Consider the following 17,411-nt stretch of genomic DNA (forward strand, 5'->3'; position numbering starts at 1 on the left):
CCGCCCAGCCGGATCTACTTCCGCCACAGACCGAGTCTTTCCCGGAAGCGGAGCTGGGGGCGGACGTCTAGCCCGGGGGGCAGACCCGGTTACCGCGCTCTACGTTACCTGACCTTCAAAGAAGGGCCGTAATACCATTGGCTGCTGCTCGCAGCTCAGCCCGTGGGAGGAGCTTCGCAATGCTGGGGCTGAGGGGCGGGGCCTCCAGCAGAAGCCGTCCCAGAAGAAGTTTGCACGGGTCTGGGCGCGTGCAAGGGGCGCGCTCTGAGGGCGGGGCCAAGCTGGGGGGGGGGGCGGATTGGAGACGCGGGGGTTGGAGGGGCGGCTCGTGGGCGGGCCATGGAGGCGGAACCGGCCTCGTCAGTTGTCCGTTGCGGGGGCGCGGCCAGGATCTGGAGCGCGCGGTTGGTTGCCGCGCGGCGGGCGGAGACGGGTCATGGCGCTGCTTTTGTGTCTGGGCCTGACCGCGGCGTTGGCCCGCGGCTGCCTTCATTGCCATCGCAACTTCTCGGAGAAATTCTCCTTCTATCGCCATCACGTGAACCTCAAGTCCTGGTGGGTGGGCGACATCCCGGTGTCGGGCTCGTTGCTCACCGACTGGAGCCAGGACACGATGAAGGAGCTGCACCTAGCCATCCCCGCGGAGATCAGTGAGTGCGGGGCGGGGGTGCGTCCCGCCACGGAGCGCTCCCGGACCAGCCAGACACCGGCCGGGCAGCTCACCCGCTTCCTCTTCCCGCCCCCAGCCCGGGAGAAGCTGGGCCAAGTGGCGAACGCCGTATACCAGAAGATGGATCAGCTGTACCAGGGGAAGATGTATTTCCCGGGTAAGGGGCTGCCCACCGGCCCGGGACACGCCCCTCTGCCCATCGCCTGAGCTAGATTTTCTTCCTCCTGCCACCTCCCATTAGGGTATTTCCCCAGCGAGCTTCGAGCCATTTTCCGGGAGCAGGTGCACCTCATCCAGAATGCCATCATTGAAAGTGAGCCAATAAGGACGGGGAGGGGGAGAGCGTGCTGCCCAGGGCCTTGGGGACGCGGCCACGGGCGTATTTCAGAGTCCGCATAGAGGCTGGGGTGCCGGGCCAGGGTGTGGCTGGGGCTGGAGTGATGTGATGTGGAGAGGGTATCAGTGCAGCTGGGTGATAGAACTCAGAGCCTGCAGCTAGCACGAACAGCACAGAAAGCGGGGAGCAGAGCAGCTCCCCTAGGGAGGGACCCTTTCATCTCATGGACACCAACCGGCAAGGCCCCTTGTAGGATAAATCCCACGCCTCCCTCCCCGCCACCTCTCCCAACCAGTCCCCTGAGGTACCAGTGAGTATTGCTGCACCCCAGCCCCGTGGTAGCTCCATCCCAGGCTAGGGGCCATACCACAGGGCTGATGGACAAACCCTGAGCCTTGGGCGGACCAGAGAAGGTGGGCTGGAGTGGGGGACAGGCTGCGCCCTGCTAGAAGGCGCCCACCGTGCTCTTGTCCCCGCACAGGCCGCATCGACTGTCAGCGTCACTGTGGTGAGTGCGCCTTTGTCCAGGCTGTGGGGTGCAAGGGCGACAGTGTGGGGCCCTGGAGGATGAGGGGAACCCGCAGCCACCTCTCGTGTTGCAGGCATCTTCCAGTATGAGACCATCTCGTGCATCAACTGCACGGACTCACATGTCGTCTGCTTTGGCTACAACTGCGAGTAGGGCTCAGGCGTGGCAGCTATGCTGAGGGCCCCGCTGTCCACGGGGTCTGAGCCTCTCCCCAAGGGGACCCTCCTGTGACTCCTCCCTGGCCTTGCACCACCTGGGTAGGGTGGGGTGGACCGGGCTGGTCCTGTGACCTTGGGGCCATACCACCTCCACGCTCCATGTCCCTGCAGGTCATCAGCGCAATGGGAGACAGCTGTGCAGGGCCTCCTCCTTTACATGTGAGTTGGGGCAGCCCCGCTCGGAGAGGGGACCCCGACTGAGGCCACTTGACTCCTGACTCTAAACCCACTGTCATTATAGAAATAATTGGCACAAGTAAGTTCCCTGTCGCCCCAAACCCAACGTGAGTGTTGTCAGAGGCAATAGGGTGAGTATGTGCAGGGTCGGCCGCCAGGAGGCAGGACCTGGCCCCACTGCTCAGGGCCCAAGCCCCTTCCTCCCTCGAGGGTCTCTGAGCTCAACTGGCACAAGAGGGTAGATCATCCTGGTCAGGGGGACCCCATCAAGTCTGGGGGTGGCAGGGCTGTGGTCAGAACGTAAGAGGACACCCCACCCACGATGTGTGGGACCTAAGGAGGGGCCTGGGGATCACAGGCACAGCCTCAGCCCCAAACTTGGGGCTGACCAGGGCCTGATCATGTCTTTCAGACAGGACACCAACATGAGGTAAGGCCCCCTTGGCCCGTCTTCTGCAAAGCCCTGGCCTGGGTGGGGGATAAGAACGGGGGAGTGGGGTCTGATGGATGGGGGTGTTGGACTGGGTGGGCACAGGCAGGCAGGGCTCTCTCTGCACCTGGGACGTGCCAGACATCACTTGTGCAACATCCATGTGATCACTTCATGAATAAACATGTCCTCCTCCTCGCCACCTGGATGCACAGTACCACTCCAGCCTTGTGAGTCACCCAGAGGGAAGAGGCTGCAGAGACCTTGGGGGGCCGGGGTGGGGGTGGGGGGGCTGGGGCAGGGCTCCAGGGAGAGGGGTTGTGCTTAAGCCAGAGATCAAAACCCATAGGCCAATTTACAGCAGACTCCACCCATGCACTTTTGCAGCCTGTCATGGGAATACTGGGTGGGGACCAGAAAACAGGCAAGGCCTCCCAGTTCAGCTTTGAGGGTCTGTGTGCAACCTTGTTACATACCCCTACTGGGAGGAGAGATCCAGGTCCCCAGCGGAGATCCAGTAGTTGGGGAAGGCGGGGAAGGGAGAGGAACTACTGAGGCGCCTGTCTCCTCACAGCCTGGTATCACCAAGCTTCACATGTCTAGAGCCCCCACACCTGGCCAACCTGACCCTGGAAACTGCTTCTGAGTGCCTGACGCAGCACTGATGGCCGCCGAGCCCACCGGCCCCGCCCCAGCCTTGATGTGGGGCTGGGACTCAGCTGGGCTGTCCCAGCCTGACCCTGTGGAGCAGCTTGCTGCTCCCTGGGGTTCCCCCACCCCATCAAAGCCTGGGCAGAGGTGGGAGGAGGGGAAGGGAGATGGGTTTGTATATAGCAGATGCCAGGCTGGATCAGAGCTACTGGATGGATGATTAAATGTCCCTGACACTTCTCATCGCGGAGCAGTCCCTGTGGGGGTGGGGAGAACCACATGGGGTGCTGGGGCCAGACAGTGGGTCCAGGGGATCTGCCTAAGTATATCTGGACAGGCTTTCCTGGAAATGAGTTTGGGAGCGAGTGGGTTCTTCCTATGACTCAAAACCAGAGTGCTGTCTGATGAAAATCAGGGCTGGCCTGTGTTGTGGGGTTCAGATCACCAGGTCATGTGGGGCTGGCTGAACCTCAGCCCAAGGAGCCCCACTGCACTGCTGCTTTCTGCAAACACTACCTGTGGGTGCTGAAGGAGGCTTCCCCTGAGGAGCTTGGTCGGGACTGGACTGCTGTTTGGGAGGGAGGCTAGCTCAGAAGCAAGCACGGCCCGGACCTGTCTGCGTGCCTGTCTCGAGCCTGGGGACCCTGCATGGCTTTCTGCTGAGGTTTCGCGGACAATGCTGGCCACCATTTTCACGGGAGCATTTGTGTTTAGGTCAGGAAAACTCGGCAGGGGTTAAAACAGCGGTGACACCCCGGGTAGACTGTCCAATGGCAGAGTCACAGGATGTCTTGAACAAGTGCCCTTCTGAGGGCCACGTGCCAGGGCAGGGCGGGTAGATGACCAGAATCATGGTCACTGCTGTTCCTGCTGCCTTGGCCTTTTCTAGCCCGTGCGGCTGGCGCCACTGCAGGACGCACCTTTTCCCAAAGAACAGCAGGAAAGAGCCTCCTGGTGAACGCTGGTAAAAGGTGGCCTTTCTCCTCATCAGGGCACCCCAAGCTGGGGTCTACTGTGCGGCCGGTCTGTGCTCGCTCCTCGACCTCTCACACTCTGGGATTCAAGCTGTGGCTGGTTTGGTCTTTGACCACTTACCTAGCCTGACTCAACTCAAATTATCCCTGTCCACGCAGCATCAGGAAAGCCTGTGGAAACATGAATTAATGCAATACCAGCAGGGCCTCCCAACATCTGCTCCCACTGCTCCTCCTCTCACCAGTGGGGTCCCAGGAAACAAAAGGAGGATGATGGCCACCATGTGTTGTTGGTGGACCCCATGGGGCCCCACTACCCTGAACCCAGGGGCCTGGATGGCTGATGGGGTCATGTCATCTCCTGAGGGGATGGGGGTACAGGGGGCAACAGGGGCAGGGCTTCCCAGCACACTGACCTCCGCCTGGGTGCCCCACAGCCCACATTGAGACCCCGAGCAGCTCAGGGACTGTCTAGAAATGCCGGCTGTGCAATAACCACCACCTCCCCCACTGTGGCGTGATGACCGGGGTGCACACTGCCACGGGCGTGAGACCCAACAGGTAAATGTATGTTTTGCAAGTTTATTGGTCATGTTGACACAAAATCATGACAGCAGCGTGATAATGTCTGTCTCTCCTTTACACGGGAATGTTGACAGCAAATAAATTCTTATATAACACATCATACAATTTTGAGATTCTAGAATCACTGCACAGGATTCTGCAATAGATTACATGCTAAAGTGACAGTTTTCATCAAAAGGAAAGTTAAAACGTCATTGAGAACCATCATCTCTGAGGAAAGTTCCATCTTACTGGGGTGGGCAGGGTCCCCTTGCCCTGCCTGTGAGGTGCATTAAAGGGGCCCGGCCTCCCCAGGACACAGTTGCTTCACCACCGGGGCATGGAGCCGAGGACTAGGCCCTCCTGGCAGCTGCGGGCATACGTGGGACAAACCCTGTGGAGCATTCAGTGACGAGGAGGGGACCTGGAATCGTAGCACTCTACCAGATGCTCCTAACAAGGCCAACCAAAACATATTCTACTGAAAGGAAACTGACAAAAAGGTCAAGTCCCTGTTCTGTCAGGGGTCCCAAATGGATCCCTACCCTTGGTATCCACCGCCATTCTCCTCCCGGCACACGAACACCACAGTGGGACACAGAATGCAATGGACAGTGGCCTGCACGACCCTTTTCCCACCATGTGTCCTGGGGAGAGAGGACCTGACTTACAACTGTGACAGGTGGAGGGTAATGTCAATATCACCGTGGTGAGCAGCCGGCCTGTTCTTCACTCCCCAACTGCCACCAGGCAGTGGACTTGGGGACTTGTGGGACTGGATGGCTTCACAAAAGCAGGACGCTCCCCCTCCCAGCCACCCATCTGCTGACGGGCCAGCGGTCATGCTGGCTCCTTGGGCAGCCCCTGTGGCTGGCATGTAGCCAGCCCCAGCTACAGGAGCCACTGCTGGTTTGGGGACTGAAAAGGGGTTTCTCCCCAAAGAGTGGGAAGGGGCAAAGTAAAAGAGATGACAGCAGAAATCAATGAACACATGACCTCGATGTCTAACTGGTGACACGGTGACTTTAGATTAACGCGGGGCTGGATAAGTACATGCGACAGGAGAAACCTAGCACTTGGAAAGTATCTCTCCATCACAGTCTCGCCAACGACACTCAGCACTTGGCCAGTGTCGCCTTCACCTCTTCCAGCAGGTTGCTGAGCAGCGTCGAGTCGCTACACTTTCCATCCACCGACACAGACTTCTCACCCTGAAAAGGGAAACTTCCGGGAATGCTGCAGCCCCATGGCTACACGCTGTCCTACACGTGGGGCTTTGCTAATCAAACAGGAGGGGTCCCAGGTAAACGGCAAAGCATGTGCACGTCTCCCACCAGGAGCTATGAGGCCTGAATGGAGGCCTACGGCGGTAGCCTGGGCAGCCTGGGCCTATGACCAGACCCGGTGTTGGCGGTAAAGAGCTCGGCAGAGTGGGGCGACTAAGCCCTGTGGTCGGTCCTGGGAGGAGCTTGGGGCAAGTGACCTGCAAAGCTGTTCATGAACCGAGTTCACCCTAACGAGCCAGTGCACCAGATGCTGAGAATACTGAGCATGGGTGGGACAAAGGCTATGAAGACGGACAGATGTTGGAACGAGACATCCTGCAGCAGAGCCTACGTACTGACATTTCCCACAGGATTTAAACAAGGCCCGGAGTCTTGTTTAAGTCAAAACATCCAAGATATAGTCTGAAATTACTCAGCACAAAGACCAGGAGGATCTCAGCTCGCTGGAAAAAACGATCGGTAAGCACCCACAGCACAATGAGGCGGATGGCAGCTTGATCTTACCGGTATAAAGCAGCTGTTACAAGAGTCTCCAACAAGCAATCACAACACTTTGACACAAAGAGAAAACAGCATCTCAGCCAAGAAATGGAAGGTATACAGAAGAACCAAATGGAAATTTTAGACCTAGACATATGATAAGCAAAATAAAAAACTCACTGGATGGACTCAACAGCAGAACGGATATGACAAGGAAGAGTCAGTGAACTTGACAGCCCGTTAACAGACAATCCAGTATGAGCAGACAGCACAGGGACCAGGGTAGGGCGTGGGGGGCAATGCCCAGAGACCTGAGGAGCGGCAGCAGAACCTGTGGGTTCAGGTCACAAGACCCCCGAAGGAGGGTAAGAATGCAATGCTGAATAAGTAGTTAATAACAGCCGGGACTCCCCATATTTTGCAACAGATACACATACACAGGTTCACGAAGTTCAGCAGACTCCAAACAGATAAACCCAAAGAAGCCATTGCCCAGACACATCATAAACTGCTCAAAACTGGAACAAAGAAAAATCTTGAAAACAGCCAGAGAAAAAGCCACACTCCCTATAAAAAGAATAAAGGTGCAGGAGTGTGGACTTCCCATCAGAAACCATGGATGCCAAACGGAAGTGGCATGTTTTTTAAAGTACAGACGGTCTCTGACTTAGGATTTGTCGACTTTACGATAGAGCGAAAGCATTCCACAGAAACCATACTTGGAATTCTGAATTTGGATCTCTTCTGGGTTATCGACAGGAGGCCTGATCCTGGCCCCGCGATCACAAGGGTGAATGATGCAAGCTGTGTTGCAGCGTTTTCTGGATCTTGTGTTTGGCACACTTTTAAGGTCGGCCTGGCTAAGCTCTGGCGTTTCGCAGGTTAGGTCAACAAACGCATTTCTCACTTATAGTATTTTCAACTTATGATGGGTTTTTCAGGACATAACCCCAGTGTAAGTCAAGGAGCACTGACCAAGAGAAAAGACCAGAATTGTAGATGCAGTGAGAGGAGCCTTGAGGAATGTTGAGATGAAGAATAACCGGGTGAAGGACAACTAAGAGAACTCCTGGATGGCAGACCTGTTCTAAAAGAACTGCTGAAGAAAGTTCTTCAGACAGAAGGGACTGAGCCAGAAGGAGGACGGAGAACATTAGGAATGAAAGAGCAACAGACGTGCTAAATGTGGGCGAACACATAGACCCCTTTCCTCAAGTTCTCTGAAATCTGTTTGAGGGTGGAAAACAGAAGTGCAATGTGCTGTGATGGTGTCTTTGACGTCTACGAATACAATACAGGACAACTGTTCACACAAGGGAGGATCAAGGGACAGACAGAGCAGTGAGATATCCATGGTCTACCTGAAGAGGTGACGTATCAGCTCCAAGTTGGCCGTGATGGGCTAAGAGTGTATGATCCCTAGAGCACCACACAACAAACACAGAGACAATGTCCAAAACACAACACCGGAAACTAAATAGCAGTCACAGAAGCCAAAAGGGAAAAAGAGGAATGAAAAATAGAAGGAACAAACAGAAAACAAATAAAATGGGAGACTGAAATCCAAACACAACAGCAATACTTTAAATGCAAATAGTCTAAACGCACCAGTTAGTGGACAGATTGGCAGAATGGATAAGGAAACATAACCCAAACTATATGGTGTCTCCCAACAAATTCGTTCAAATGTGATGATAAAGTGAGACTCAAAGTAAAAAGACATCCCGTGTAAGGACCAATGAAGAGAAAATGGGAGTGGCTATACTGATATCAGACAGAATGGACCTCAGAGCAAAGAAAATTCCCTGGGATAAAGAGGGGCATCATGTACTGATTTTGCCACAAAGACCCCTGATCCTAGTGGTCCATACAACTAACAACTAAGAAGTCGTAGCCATGTGTGAAAGAGGAAGTCTTGACAATGTTTTGAAGTGCACAGAGATGAAAATAAAAGACGGGGTACAGCTAAAGCAGTGCTTAGAGGGAAATTTATAGCAGTAAATGCTTTACGAGCAAAGAAAGGCCTCTTGGAAAGGTCTAAGCTTTTACCTGAAGAGACTCATCAAGGAGCAAACTAAACTCAAAGCTGGCAGAAGGAAGGAGACAAAGAGAACTCAGTGAAATTTATTTATTGTTTAAAAAACTTTTTTTTAAGTTGGATTTTAAAAGGTTTTGAAAAGGTCAATGACATCAATAAACCTCTAGGATAACCAAGAAAAATGAGAGAACACAAACTGCCAGCATCAGGAATGAAGGAAGGCTATAGCTACTGACTGCTTGGACACAGTTCGAACACCACCTGGACAAGAGAACCACAAATGACTCTGCCCACACCCATTCGGTAACTTAGGTGAAACAGACCACAAACTATCAACACTCACCTGAGGGGAAATAGAGAAATCAAGGACCCTATGACTATTAAAGAAAGTGAACTTGTAGGTAAAACCCTCTCAAAAAGAAACCTTCAGGCCTGGATGGTTTCCCTGGTGAATTCTGCGAAACGTATTAAGGAAGAAATACACGAATTACACATGATGTCTTCTAGGAAACGCAGGAGGGGACAACAGCTCCCACCTCCTTCCATGAGGTCACGAGTGCCCTGATCCCAAAACCAGACAGAAAACTCAAGGCCCATCGTCTCCAGAAACACAGGCCCATAGCCCTCAGCAGAGCTGGCAGACTGAACTCAGCCATGTTACACAGAAGAATCTGAGGGGGGAAGGAGCAGACGTGGCGTGAGGGGCGAGAAGGCCGCCTTCACACAGGCTCACCTTCTTCACCAGGAGGCAGACGTGGTGGCCCTGGATGGAGCGGCTATACAGGGAGGCGCAGGAGTCCACTCGCTCCACAACTGTAACAGACCAGGCAGGGGTGAGGCTGTGCGGCCCCGCAGGCAGATCCACATGGGCGCAAAGGCTGTGCCGTTAACCAGCCCCATCAAATCCCTTACCAGAAAAATGGTGGTGAAAACAGATCTTTGCCAGAAGGTTCTGGAAGCACATACTAATGCCATCAACTTTGATTGAACTCATGTTCAGGTCCCCAGACTCTAGCAACTTGGCAAAGGCATCGCTGTGGGAAGGACAAAGGCAGGACAGAGATGCTGACAACAGGCAGGTTCCCAAGCATCAAGATAGATAAAGCCCCAGCCCCAGGGGGTGGGACTTCTCCTATGTGCCTGTGACTTGGGAGGTCTCCAAGGGTCTTATAAAATGTCATGTGCTGAACCCCAAAATGTCAATGTCGAAGCCTAAACCCCCAGGACCTCAGGATGTGACTATTTGGAGACAGGGTCTTTACAGGGGTGATCAAGGTAACATGAGGTCACTAGGGTGGGCCCTGATCCAATCTGACTGGTGTCCTTCTTAGAGGAGATCAGGACACAGACACACAGAGGGACAGGGACATAGGGAATAGACTGCGTCCACACGCCAAGGAGAGAAGCCTCAGAGGGAACCAGTCCTGCCAGCACCGTGACCTCGGACTCCAGCCTTCAGCACCGGGAGAAGCAGTGTCTGCTGCTGGAGCTGCTGGGCCTGTGCTGTCTGTTACACGGCCCGAGCTGCCAATGTCAGAGGAGCTGGACTTTCTACACTAACTACAAGCCAGTCGCCCAACAACTGTGCTCTTTCACTTCACATCTTAGGGCAGACGACTTTCTGAAGTGACTGCGCAGAAAGCCTGACGGCATGAAAACAGGGTGGGCCCGCGCACCTGTAGCATGGTGTTGCGATCAAATACGAGGTGCAACTGAAGTGCAACTTGAAGTCCAGCTTCTCGTGGGTGGACCCTTCCTCGTTCTGCTGGGAGCAGGGGCGCAGGGTGAGTGAGGATGAGCTCGGGCGCATCCCGGTGATCTGGGAAGGGCTCCCACCCAGGGCCTCACGTGCCCTTAGGATGCCCGTCCCCGGGTACTGGGTGCACCTGGAGTGGTGTGAAGGGTCCTGCAGGCCCCACCACGGCCTCAGGCCCTGTGTACCTTGGCAATGAAGGACAGGGTCCCCTTGAGTTTCTGGGCCATGACGATGCTCTGAATGGTGAACACAAACTGGGCTTCGTTGGAGATTCCTGGCGAGGGTAGGACAGAGAGCGGGGCCTGAGAGGTGTTGTGCCACGGGCCCAGGAGGGGCTGCCAGCTCCCTGGCAGCAGGTAAGTGGGCACCTGGGACTGAGGCAAGGCGGTGTGATGAGGAGCTCAACCTCTCGGTAGCACCGGGCCTCCACCAAGCCCTGGATGTCATGGCTGGCTCACCTGGGGGCAGCTGGAAAGGCACAGGGACGCCATCGTGGACGGAAGAGCCCTCAGGCCGGGCCAGCTTGGTGTTGAGTGAGTCCAACACGTTGAGCTCCATGTTCTTCAGGACGCTGTGGCCCTGGTTCTCCAGGACGATGGACACGGTGACCTGGCTGTGCTTCTGCAGGCTGCCCTGGATGTCGTATGTCTGCACAGCAAGGCCTAGGTCAGGGGGTGCAGCGGAAGCCCATGGGGCCCCTTCCTGGCCTGCACAGGGTCCCGAGGGAGCGCGAGCAAAGCTCGTTGTCAAGAAATGCTCCCGAGTCTTCACTGAAAACCATGTCTCCATTTTGTCTGTATTTTCAAGTGTTCTTGTCCTTTCTTCGAGAACAGTTTGCCATCCCATCAGCCCCTGGCCCTGCCCTGCCCACACCGTCAGACACGTGGTATGGGGTCCTTTCACCAGAGAGGTTGCTGATGCTCCCATGGCACAGCTACCTGCCCTCACGTGCAAAGGGCCCCTAAGCTGCACCCCACACCCTGGAACCATCCACATCACTCACCATTTTAACGTAAGAGTTCTCAGCCAAGAGACAGTAGCTGGACATGGGCTAGAAACAAAGGAAAACAGCTCAGCTTTGGATCGCCGGGGCCTCAGAGTGCACCCACCCGCCCACAGAATGAAGCCTGCTGTGTGCTATCAAGTGCTCTGGGTTGAAATACTAGGACCATGAGATTCAGGGGGCAAGGAATCCCCCAGACAACGAGTTTATGCCCAGGAGCTCCTGATACCGGCATAGCAGGGCAAAACTCCCAGGCAAGAGCGATGTCCCCTGACACCCAAAGCCAGGCTCTGAGGCCCACCAGTCCGCCATGGCCAGCTCCTGGACTTGGCCTGGTTCCTGCATGGAGGCCAGGGCCCCCAGGAGGAGAGTGAAGTGCCCTCACCGGCAGAGGCTCCTCCTCGAGTGCGCCGTTCTCCACGGGCCCCGCTGCCCCCTCACATGAAGGTAGCTTCTTCTTGGCTTTCTTCTTTTCTTTGGGTCTCTCCTCCTTCTCTTTCTTGTGCTTCTTCCTATGCTTGGAAGGTTTCTGAAGCCGGAGAAGAGGTCAGCGTCAGCCCCAAACTTCTTCGACAATGCCCTCCCCTCCCATCCTGTGGCCTGAGATATAGCAACCAAGTGAGCCTAGGTAAGGGGCACACGTCAGGTGGACAGGCCAACAACCCCCCAGGGTCCACGGGGAATGCACAAGGCCCAGATCGCTGAGGTTAAGAACACACAATGGCCTAGCAACTACCAAACTCCTCGAAGCACACTAGAGAAGAAAACCTATGTCGACATAGAAACCTGCACACGTGTGTCCACAGCAGCAGAGTCCCAACACCCAAGAGGTGGGAACAACCAAAATGTCCATCAAACGGATAAACGGACACACACAGCGTGGCCCATCCACACAATGGAATACTACTCGGCCGTGAAAAGGAGGGAGGCGCTGACACTTGCCACGTGGATGGACCCTGAACACACAGTGCTCATGAGAGAAGCTGGACACACAGTGTGTGATTCCACTTACGTGAAATGTCCAGAACAGGCACGTCCACAGACAGGACGTGAGTTCGTGGTTGCCAGGCGCTGGGGAGGGGGGTGGGGGTGACTGATGATATGGACAGATTTCATTTTGGGTGATGGAATGTTCTGGAATTAGGGGGATGGTTGCACCACTCTAGGAATGTGCTAAGACTCAGTGAACGGTTCACTTTAAAAGGCTGAGCTTTGTGTTAAGAGTTACAGCTCAATAAGCTGCCATGAAAACCAGAACGTCCCAAGCACAGCAAGAGGGGGCCACTGTCAGCAGGCCGAAGGCCCCAAGTGGAGGAATTTGGGCAGCAGGGGACCACCCTCCCCCCCTCCGGCCTAGGCTCTCCCTGTGAAGATGGCCAGGTGGGCACCCTCACCTTCTCAGGATCCTGCTGCGGCTCCTCGTCATCCTGCTCCAGTCTCCTGGGTTCCTCATGCTCTTCCTCGGGGGCAGTGACAACGGCATTCACCCCTGGCTCTTCCTGCAGGAAGCCCAGTGGTTGGGCTCAGAGGGTTTCCTCTACCCTTGTGCTGACCCACCCTCAGCCAGGACACCCTGTGAGTGACAAGCCCTGGGCCGCCTCTGCCCGGCTTCCTTCTGTGTCAGGTGCTTTGTCAGAAGGCAGGTGTGTGGCCACCAGGAAATGCAATGGCTGGCAGAGAGGAAAGGCCTGGCCTGAGGCCAAATGAGCACTAACTGGGGTCACCGCCGGGCCCTACCTACTTTCACAAAGCGACTGCTCAAGGCTACCGCCCAGATCGTGGGCACTGCACTAAGGGCCAGCCACTCAACCACTCCATACTGCTACAGCCAGTGCCTAGGCAAGCCCTGGGGCATGGGAGCTGGCCCCAGTCGGGCCCCCCACATCTGCCCACCCCAGGGGCCTGAGTAGCTGGGAAGGTCCAATGGGTGACGGAGGGGGAGGGCCGCTGCTGACAGCACCCAGAGGGAGAGGCAGACATGTAGGGGCTGGGAAGCACATGCGTTCAGCAGAGGACTATGTGGGGTCAGCACAGTGCACCCGCACCCTAATCTCTTACCATGGACAGGCTGGGGACAGTGGCAGGCGGTGGCGAGGTGGACAGCCAAAAATCTAAGTCCTCGCTCTGAAACCACAGAAAGACAAAGCTTGACCAAAGCAGCAGATGGGCCCCACCAGCCACAGGGCCCCGGGGATGAACACGCATGTGAACACAGGAAACATCCAGTGTTCCACCAAGGGCGGGGCTTGCCACCCCTCGACTGTGACCGGTGCGACAAGTCTCAGGGCCTCACCTTCCGCTCCTTCTTCTTCTTTTTCTCCCGGTCTTTCTCTCTGTGCTTCTTCTCCTTTTTCCTGGGTTTCTTGCTCTTCTTCTCCAAGGCAGACACGTCCTCTTTCTCAGGAGACTTGGAGGGCTCAGCGTTTCTGTGTTTCTGGATGGGCAGCTTCTCGCTGTCGGCTAAGGGCCTGGGGGTGGGGGGACAGTCACAGGAAGAGCTGGCTGCCTGCCCGTAGGCCCCGAGCCCATCCTCCCACATGCAACCCCTGCCACGTGGTACACGTATGGCCTGTGACGAGGCCTGGAGGAGGGGGAGCCCTCACCCAGCCCTTCTGTCCGTATGTGTTGTGTAAGTGCAGAGGGGGGGGGGGGGACAGCAAGGACACACGGACACGGGGAAAACCTACGCCCAGCCAGCCCCCACTCACTTATCCAAGTCGATGTCCAGGGCCCTGTAAGGGTCATTGGGGTCTTTGTCATCCTCATCACTGGGCAGAGCATTCTGAGGGAAGAGATGGACTCGGCGTCCAGTTCACCCAGCCCCTGCCGGACCCCAAGCTCGAGCCTAACAGGAATCCCGCCCCCTTTCTCAGAAACAGACACTCAGGTCACACCCATGAGGGCATCTGACGTGGGTCAGGTGCTCAGAGTGGGCAGGGAGGTGGGGCTGGGCCAGCATCCCCAGGCTGCGGGACATAGTGGAAGTGCAGGGGGGGATGTCCAGTCATAGCCCAGCCTGCCACACCCCCAGCCATGGGCACAAAATGGCAAGCGGCAGGCCCGCTGGGCCGCACGGGGGAAGAGGGAGCCTGACCTCGGGCATCTCCTCGGTGACAATGTCCACCTGCTGAGCGGGGGCGATGTCCTCATCGCTCTCTGTGTGCAGTGAGCTGTGGCGCCGCGGCTTGCCCTTCTTCTCCTTCCGCTTTTTCCTCCGCCGCTCCTTCTCCAACCTCTGCCGGTGCCGCCGCTCCTCCTCCAGCTTCACATATTGCTCGGACGTGGGCAGCCCTGCAGGCAGGCATGGTGCTCAGCCCCACGCAGCTGGGAGCCATACACTGGCCACCAGGGGCTCAGGAGGAGCACCCCCATCTGCACTAGAGAGCAAGGGGACACTGTTCCTTAGGACCACCTTGATGCAGGCAGGGCTTTCTGAATGTCGTCCGAGAACTGGTGTCCAGGAGTCCCGCCACACTTGCAGCAAGGGGGCTCCCTGTCCCCACGCCTCCCGCCATCCCTCACTGTCTGCGCAAACACTTGCCTGGCACTTTCAGGGGCACCGAGAGGTCGATCTGCACCACAGGTATGTGCTCCACACCTGGTGCGTCCTGGTACCGCTGCAGAGGGAACGCAGGTGTCACTGGGTGGGACAGTCAATGGCAGCCTGAGGTGGGGCCAGGGGGGGCTGAGGGGGGGGGAGTCGCCGCCCAGCGGGAGGCACAGACGCCAGGGGGAGCAGTCTGTAGCATGAAAAAGTATGTCCATCAATTTTTCCCTCTGAATTTTTTCTGTCCTAGTTAGACAAGCAAAGCAGGCTCGACATCTTGGTGAGACAACAGATGCCCCCTGGACGGCAGGATCAAGCAGCCAGATGACACAGCTACCAGCGGGTGTGGAAATGCAGCCCTTGTGCACGGTGGGTGGAGAAGGACCTGCAGGCCCCTCAGGAGGCTGAGTAGTCACCAGGGGAACCAGCAATCCCGGGGGGACACACGTGAGTACCTGCCACATAGAGCTGTGCCCTGCGGGGAGCCCTATGCACCCTTAGTGGGGGTGCACTGTGTGGAAGGTGCTGATGAAGGTAGCAGGTGCCACCCCAGACCAAGATCTAGAATGTTCTGGCCAGGCGGAACACCCCGCCCTCCCAGGCACCACCTCTGCAGCCTCTCAGCGTCCAGTGGTCAGAGCAGCCTGAACGTGGGCACCGTGCTCAGGACCCCCTCACAGTCTTGCCACGTGGCTCAATCGGGAGAGCCCATTGCTTGCCCCACTGACAGGAGCTCCTGGTGTCCACCCGAGAATGGCCTAGGACCCTTAGGGCCAGGGGGACAGCCCTGGAGGATGTATGGGCTGGTCTCACCTTTTGCGGGGACGGGGAACTTTTGATGTAGAATGGGTTGTTGGCCTGCTCCTGCTTCCGGGCTTCTCGACGCTATGGAAATAGGATTCAAGGTCAGTAAACACATGGAATTCAAGCCCTTGTTCCCTCCTGAGTGTGGGCCACTTTCTCACTCCATGTCCCAGGTGGAGGGGCTGGGTCCCTTGATACTTTCACTGTGGCTCTTTGACCGACAGGGAGACTGAGGTCGGCGGTGGGAAGGGGCAGGTGTGGGGACAGGCAGCAGGTGGCAATAACCCCAGGAGAGGTGATGACTATCTGGTTTAAGGATGGGGGCACAGCCGAGACGGGAGCTAGGTCGGCCCCTGAGGGTCTCTACGGAGTTCTGGGGCCAAGAGAAGGGGAGCTTCTCGTTTCAGCAGAACCCGATTGATGCTGGCAAGAGCTGGTGCAGCACTGGGCTCACCCGGGCCAGCTCTTCCTCCTCAGCCTCGGGTGGCCGCTGCTTGGCGTGCCGTGTCTCGTCGTCGTGGAAGATGGCCTTGGGCATCTCGTCCTCAGACTCACTGTCTGGGGGCGGCTCATTGATCCAGGTGTCCAGGTCCAGGCTGCAGGGCACAGCGAGATCACACAGTGCCTCTGGCTTGTGTGCCCAACCCTGGGACATTCACTGCAGGGCTCATTGTGGATGAGTCAGCACCCAGGGGACCCTGGAGTCTGGGCTGCCCCTCACAGCCCTCCCCACAGCCTGGCGCTCCCACATAGGCTCACACTACCCCCGAGGTTTGTGGGTGAGGGCTGTCAGCAGACCCACTTCCCGGGGTGGCACCAGGGATGGGACCAATAGGGCCCCACGAGAACTGGTGAACACCCAGTATGGTCTGTGTGATGGGGATCCATCCAGTCCACTGGGGGCTCAGGCATGGCGGGGTGGGGTGGGGTCATTCCTCCTGCGTTTCTTCATTTTGTCCACACCATTCCGCTTGGGACCACAAACCCTGCCCCCAACTCCATGTTCTGACAGCCGCCCGACTCACCCTTCAGGGACCGGAACCTTCTTTTGGGCCTTTGGAGCTACTGGATTCAGCTCCCCAGCAAAGAGGGCACTCACTTCTTCTGCCACTGGCACGTCCTTGGCCTGAAGCTTCAGGATGTGCTTGACCAGCTGCAAGATGCAGGAAGCCTGTGGGGGCCACAGAGGAGCCATGGGTCAGTCATGGAGAAGGGGGCTCTGAATGCCAGGTGACAACTGTAGGACCGTCAGTCAGGCCATGTGGAAGCCCCCGCTGCCCGAGGAAGGAGATGCTGAGCCACTCAGCCACACCAGGGCCAGAGCCCTGATGAGACCACCCAGGAGGCTCCATGAGCGGCCCTCGGCTGTGGAGGGGCCGGCCCAGGAAGGAACCAGCCCCATAAGCAAGACTCCGGGGTCACACCATCCTGCAGGGAAAGCGCGTAGACAGGGCAGCGCCCCAGATGCCCAGCAGCGTCATGAAGCTCCAAGTCAGGGCTCCCAGGGCTGTGGCATCTGGCCTCAGCCTAACACAGGAATCAGGGTCCCCGGCCACTGGACGGCTAACGTCACACACCTGCCCTCAATGTCAGAGAACAGCAGGGTCCACTGAGCACTAGTAAGTACTATGTGTTGTGTCGGAAACTGAGAACTCCCTGTCAGCAGGGTGTCAGAAGCAAGCCAGGACGTCTAGCCATCAATGACCACGTTACCACCCTCAGCTGTCACCCCATGGTCACAGCTCGTGCCAAACCAGCTTTCTGTGGTGAGAAACAGCATCCTACCCCCAGCACCCACCAGAAATCTGCCATCCCCTTGGACGTTTCCCTCTTGAGCTGATCAACCCGAGTCCGGCCCAGTGATCCCGAATCACCTGATCACACACCCTGAAATCGTGTCCCATTTGCCCACACACCCCTGGCAGGCTTCGCTCACCCCCTCAGAGG

General features: G+C 56.8%; 2 protein-coding genes across 4 annotated transcripts in view; one reads left to right on the forward strand and one right to left on the reverse strand.

Annotated features, from left to right (window-relative positions):
- Window positions 1-32: 32 nt before the first annotated feature.
- Window positions 33-3,255, forward strand: IZUMO4 (IZUMO family member 4). The gene is made up of 10 exons (XM_074337495.1): window positions 33-650; window positions 747-827; window positions 912-983; window positions 1,489-1,515; window positions 1,610-1,685; window positions 1,866-1,913; window positions 1,996-2,010; window positions 2,344-2,361; window positions 2,577-2,591; window positions 2,936-3,255. Exons 1-10 carry the CDS (start codon window positions 437-439, stop codon window positions 3,024-3,026), a joined length of 657 nt encoding a protein of 218 aa, XP_074193596.1. The 5' UTR covers window positions 33-436; the 3' UTR covers window positions 3,027-3,255.
- Window positions 3,256-4,548: 1,293 nt separating this feature from the next.
- The window catches only part of AP3D1 (adaptor related protein complex 3 subunit delta 1), a 35,864-nt gene continuing 23,001 nt past the window's right edge, over window positions 4,549-17,411 (reverse strand). For 2 of the 3 annotated variants that reach the window (XM_019743955.2, XM_074337494.1), the window contains exons 16-32: window positions 16,490-16,635; window positions 15,919-16,060; window positions 15,474-15,545; window positions 14,655-14,730; window positions 14,208-14,404; window positions 13,822-13,895; window positions 13,407-13,581; window positions 13,172-13,237; window positions 12,508-12,612; window positions 11,499-11,642; window positions 11,114-11,161; window positions 10,569-10,758; window positions 10,296-10,384; window positions 10,031-10,119; window positions 9,267-9,388; window positions 9,088-9,167; window positions 4,549-5,761 (exon numbers count right to left, since the gene is read on the reverse strand). In XM_019743955.2, coding sequence (XP_019599514.2) covers window positions 5,666-5,761; window positions 9,088-9,167; window positions 9,267-9,388; window positions 10,031-10,119; window positions 10,296-10,384; window positions 10,569-10,758; window positions 11,114-11,161; window positions 11,499-11,642; window positions 12,508-12,612; window positions 13,172-13,237; window positions 13,407-13,581; window positions 13,822-13,895; window positions 14,208-14,404; window positions 14,655-14,730; window positions 15,474-15,545; window positions 15,919-16,060; window positions 16,490-16,635 — 1,911 coding nt within the window. In that variant the 3' untranslated portion in view covers window positions 4,549-5,665. The remainder of the gene's footprint in view (window positions 5,762-9,087; window positions 9,168-9,266; window positions 9,389-10,030; window positions 10,120-10,295; window positions 10,385-10,568; window positions 10,759-11,113; window positions 11,162-11,498; window positions 11,643-12,507; window positions 12,613-13,171; window positions 13,238-13,406; window positions 13,582-13,821; window positions 13,896-14,207; window positions 14,405-14,654; window positions 14,731-15,473; window positions 15,546-15,918; window positions 16,061-16,489; window positions 16,636-17,411) is intronic. The other variant, XM_019743953.2, reaches the window with a different exon arrangement.

This window comes from Rhinolophus sinicus, linkage group LG07 (genome assembly GCF_036562045.2).
Source record: "Rhinolophus sinicus isolate RSC01 linkage group LG07, ASM3656204v1, whole genome shotgun sequence".
NCBI classification, from domain to species: Eukaryota; Metazoa; Chordata; class Mammalia; order Chiroptera; family Rhinolophidae; genus Rhinolophus; species Rhinolophus sinicus.

What these genes read in the sequence shown, in the direction of transcription:
- IZUMO4 (XM_074337495.1), top strand. Translation starts at nt 437, where the DNA reads ATGGCGCTGCTTTTGTGTCTGGGCCTGACCGCGGCGTTGGCCCGCGGC. An exon ending in GGGGAAGATGTATTTCCCGG is followed by an intron (nt 828 to 911) that starts GTAAGGGGCTGC and finishes ACCTCCCATTAG; the next exon opens with GGTATTTCCCCAGCGAGCTT. An exon ending in CCAGAATGCCATCATTGAAA is followed by an intron (nt 984 to 1,488) that starts GTGAGCCAATAA and finishes GTCCCCGCACAG; the next exon opens with GCCGCATCGACTGTCAGCGT.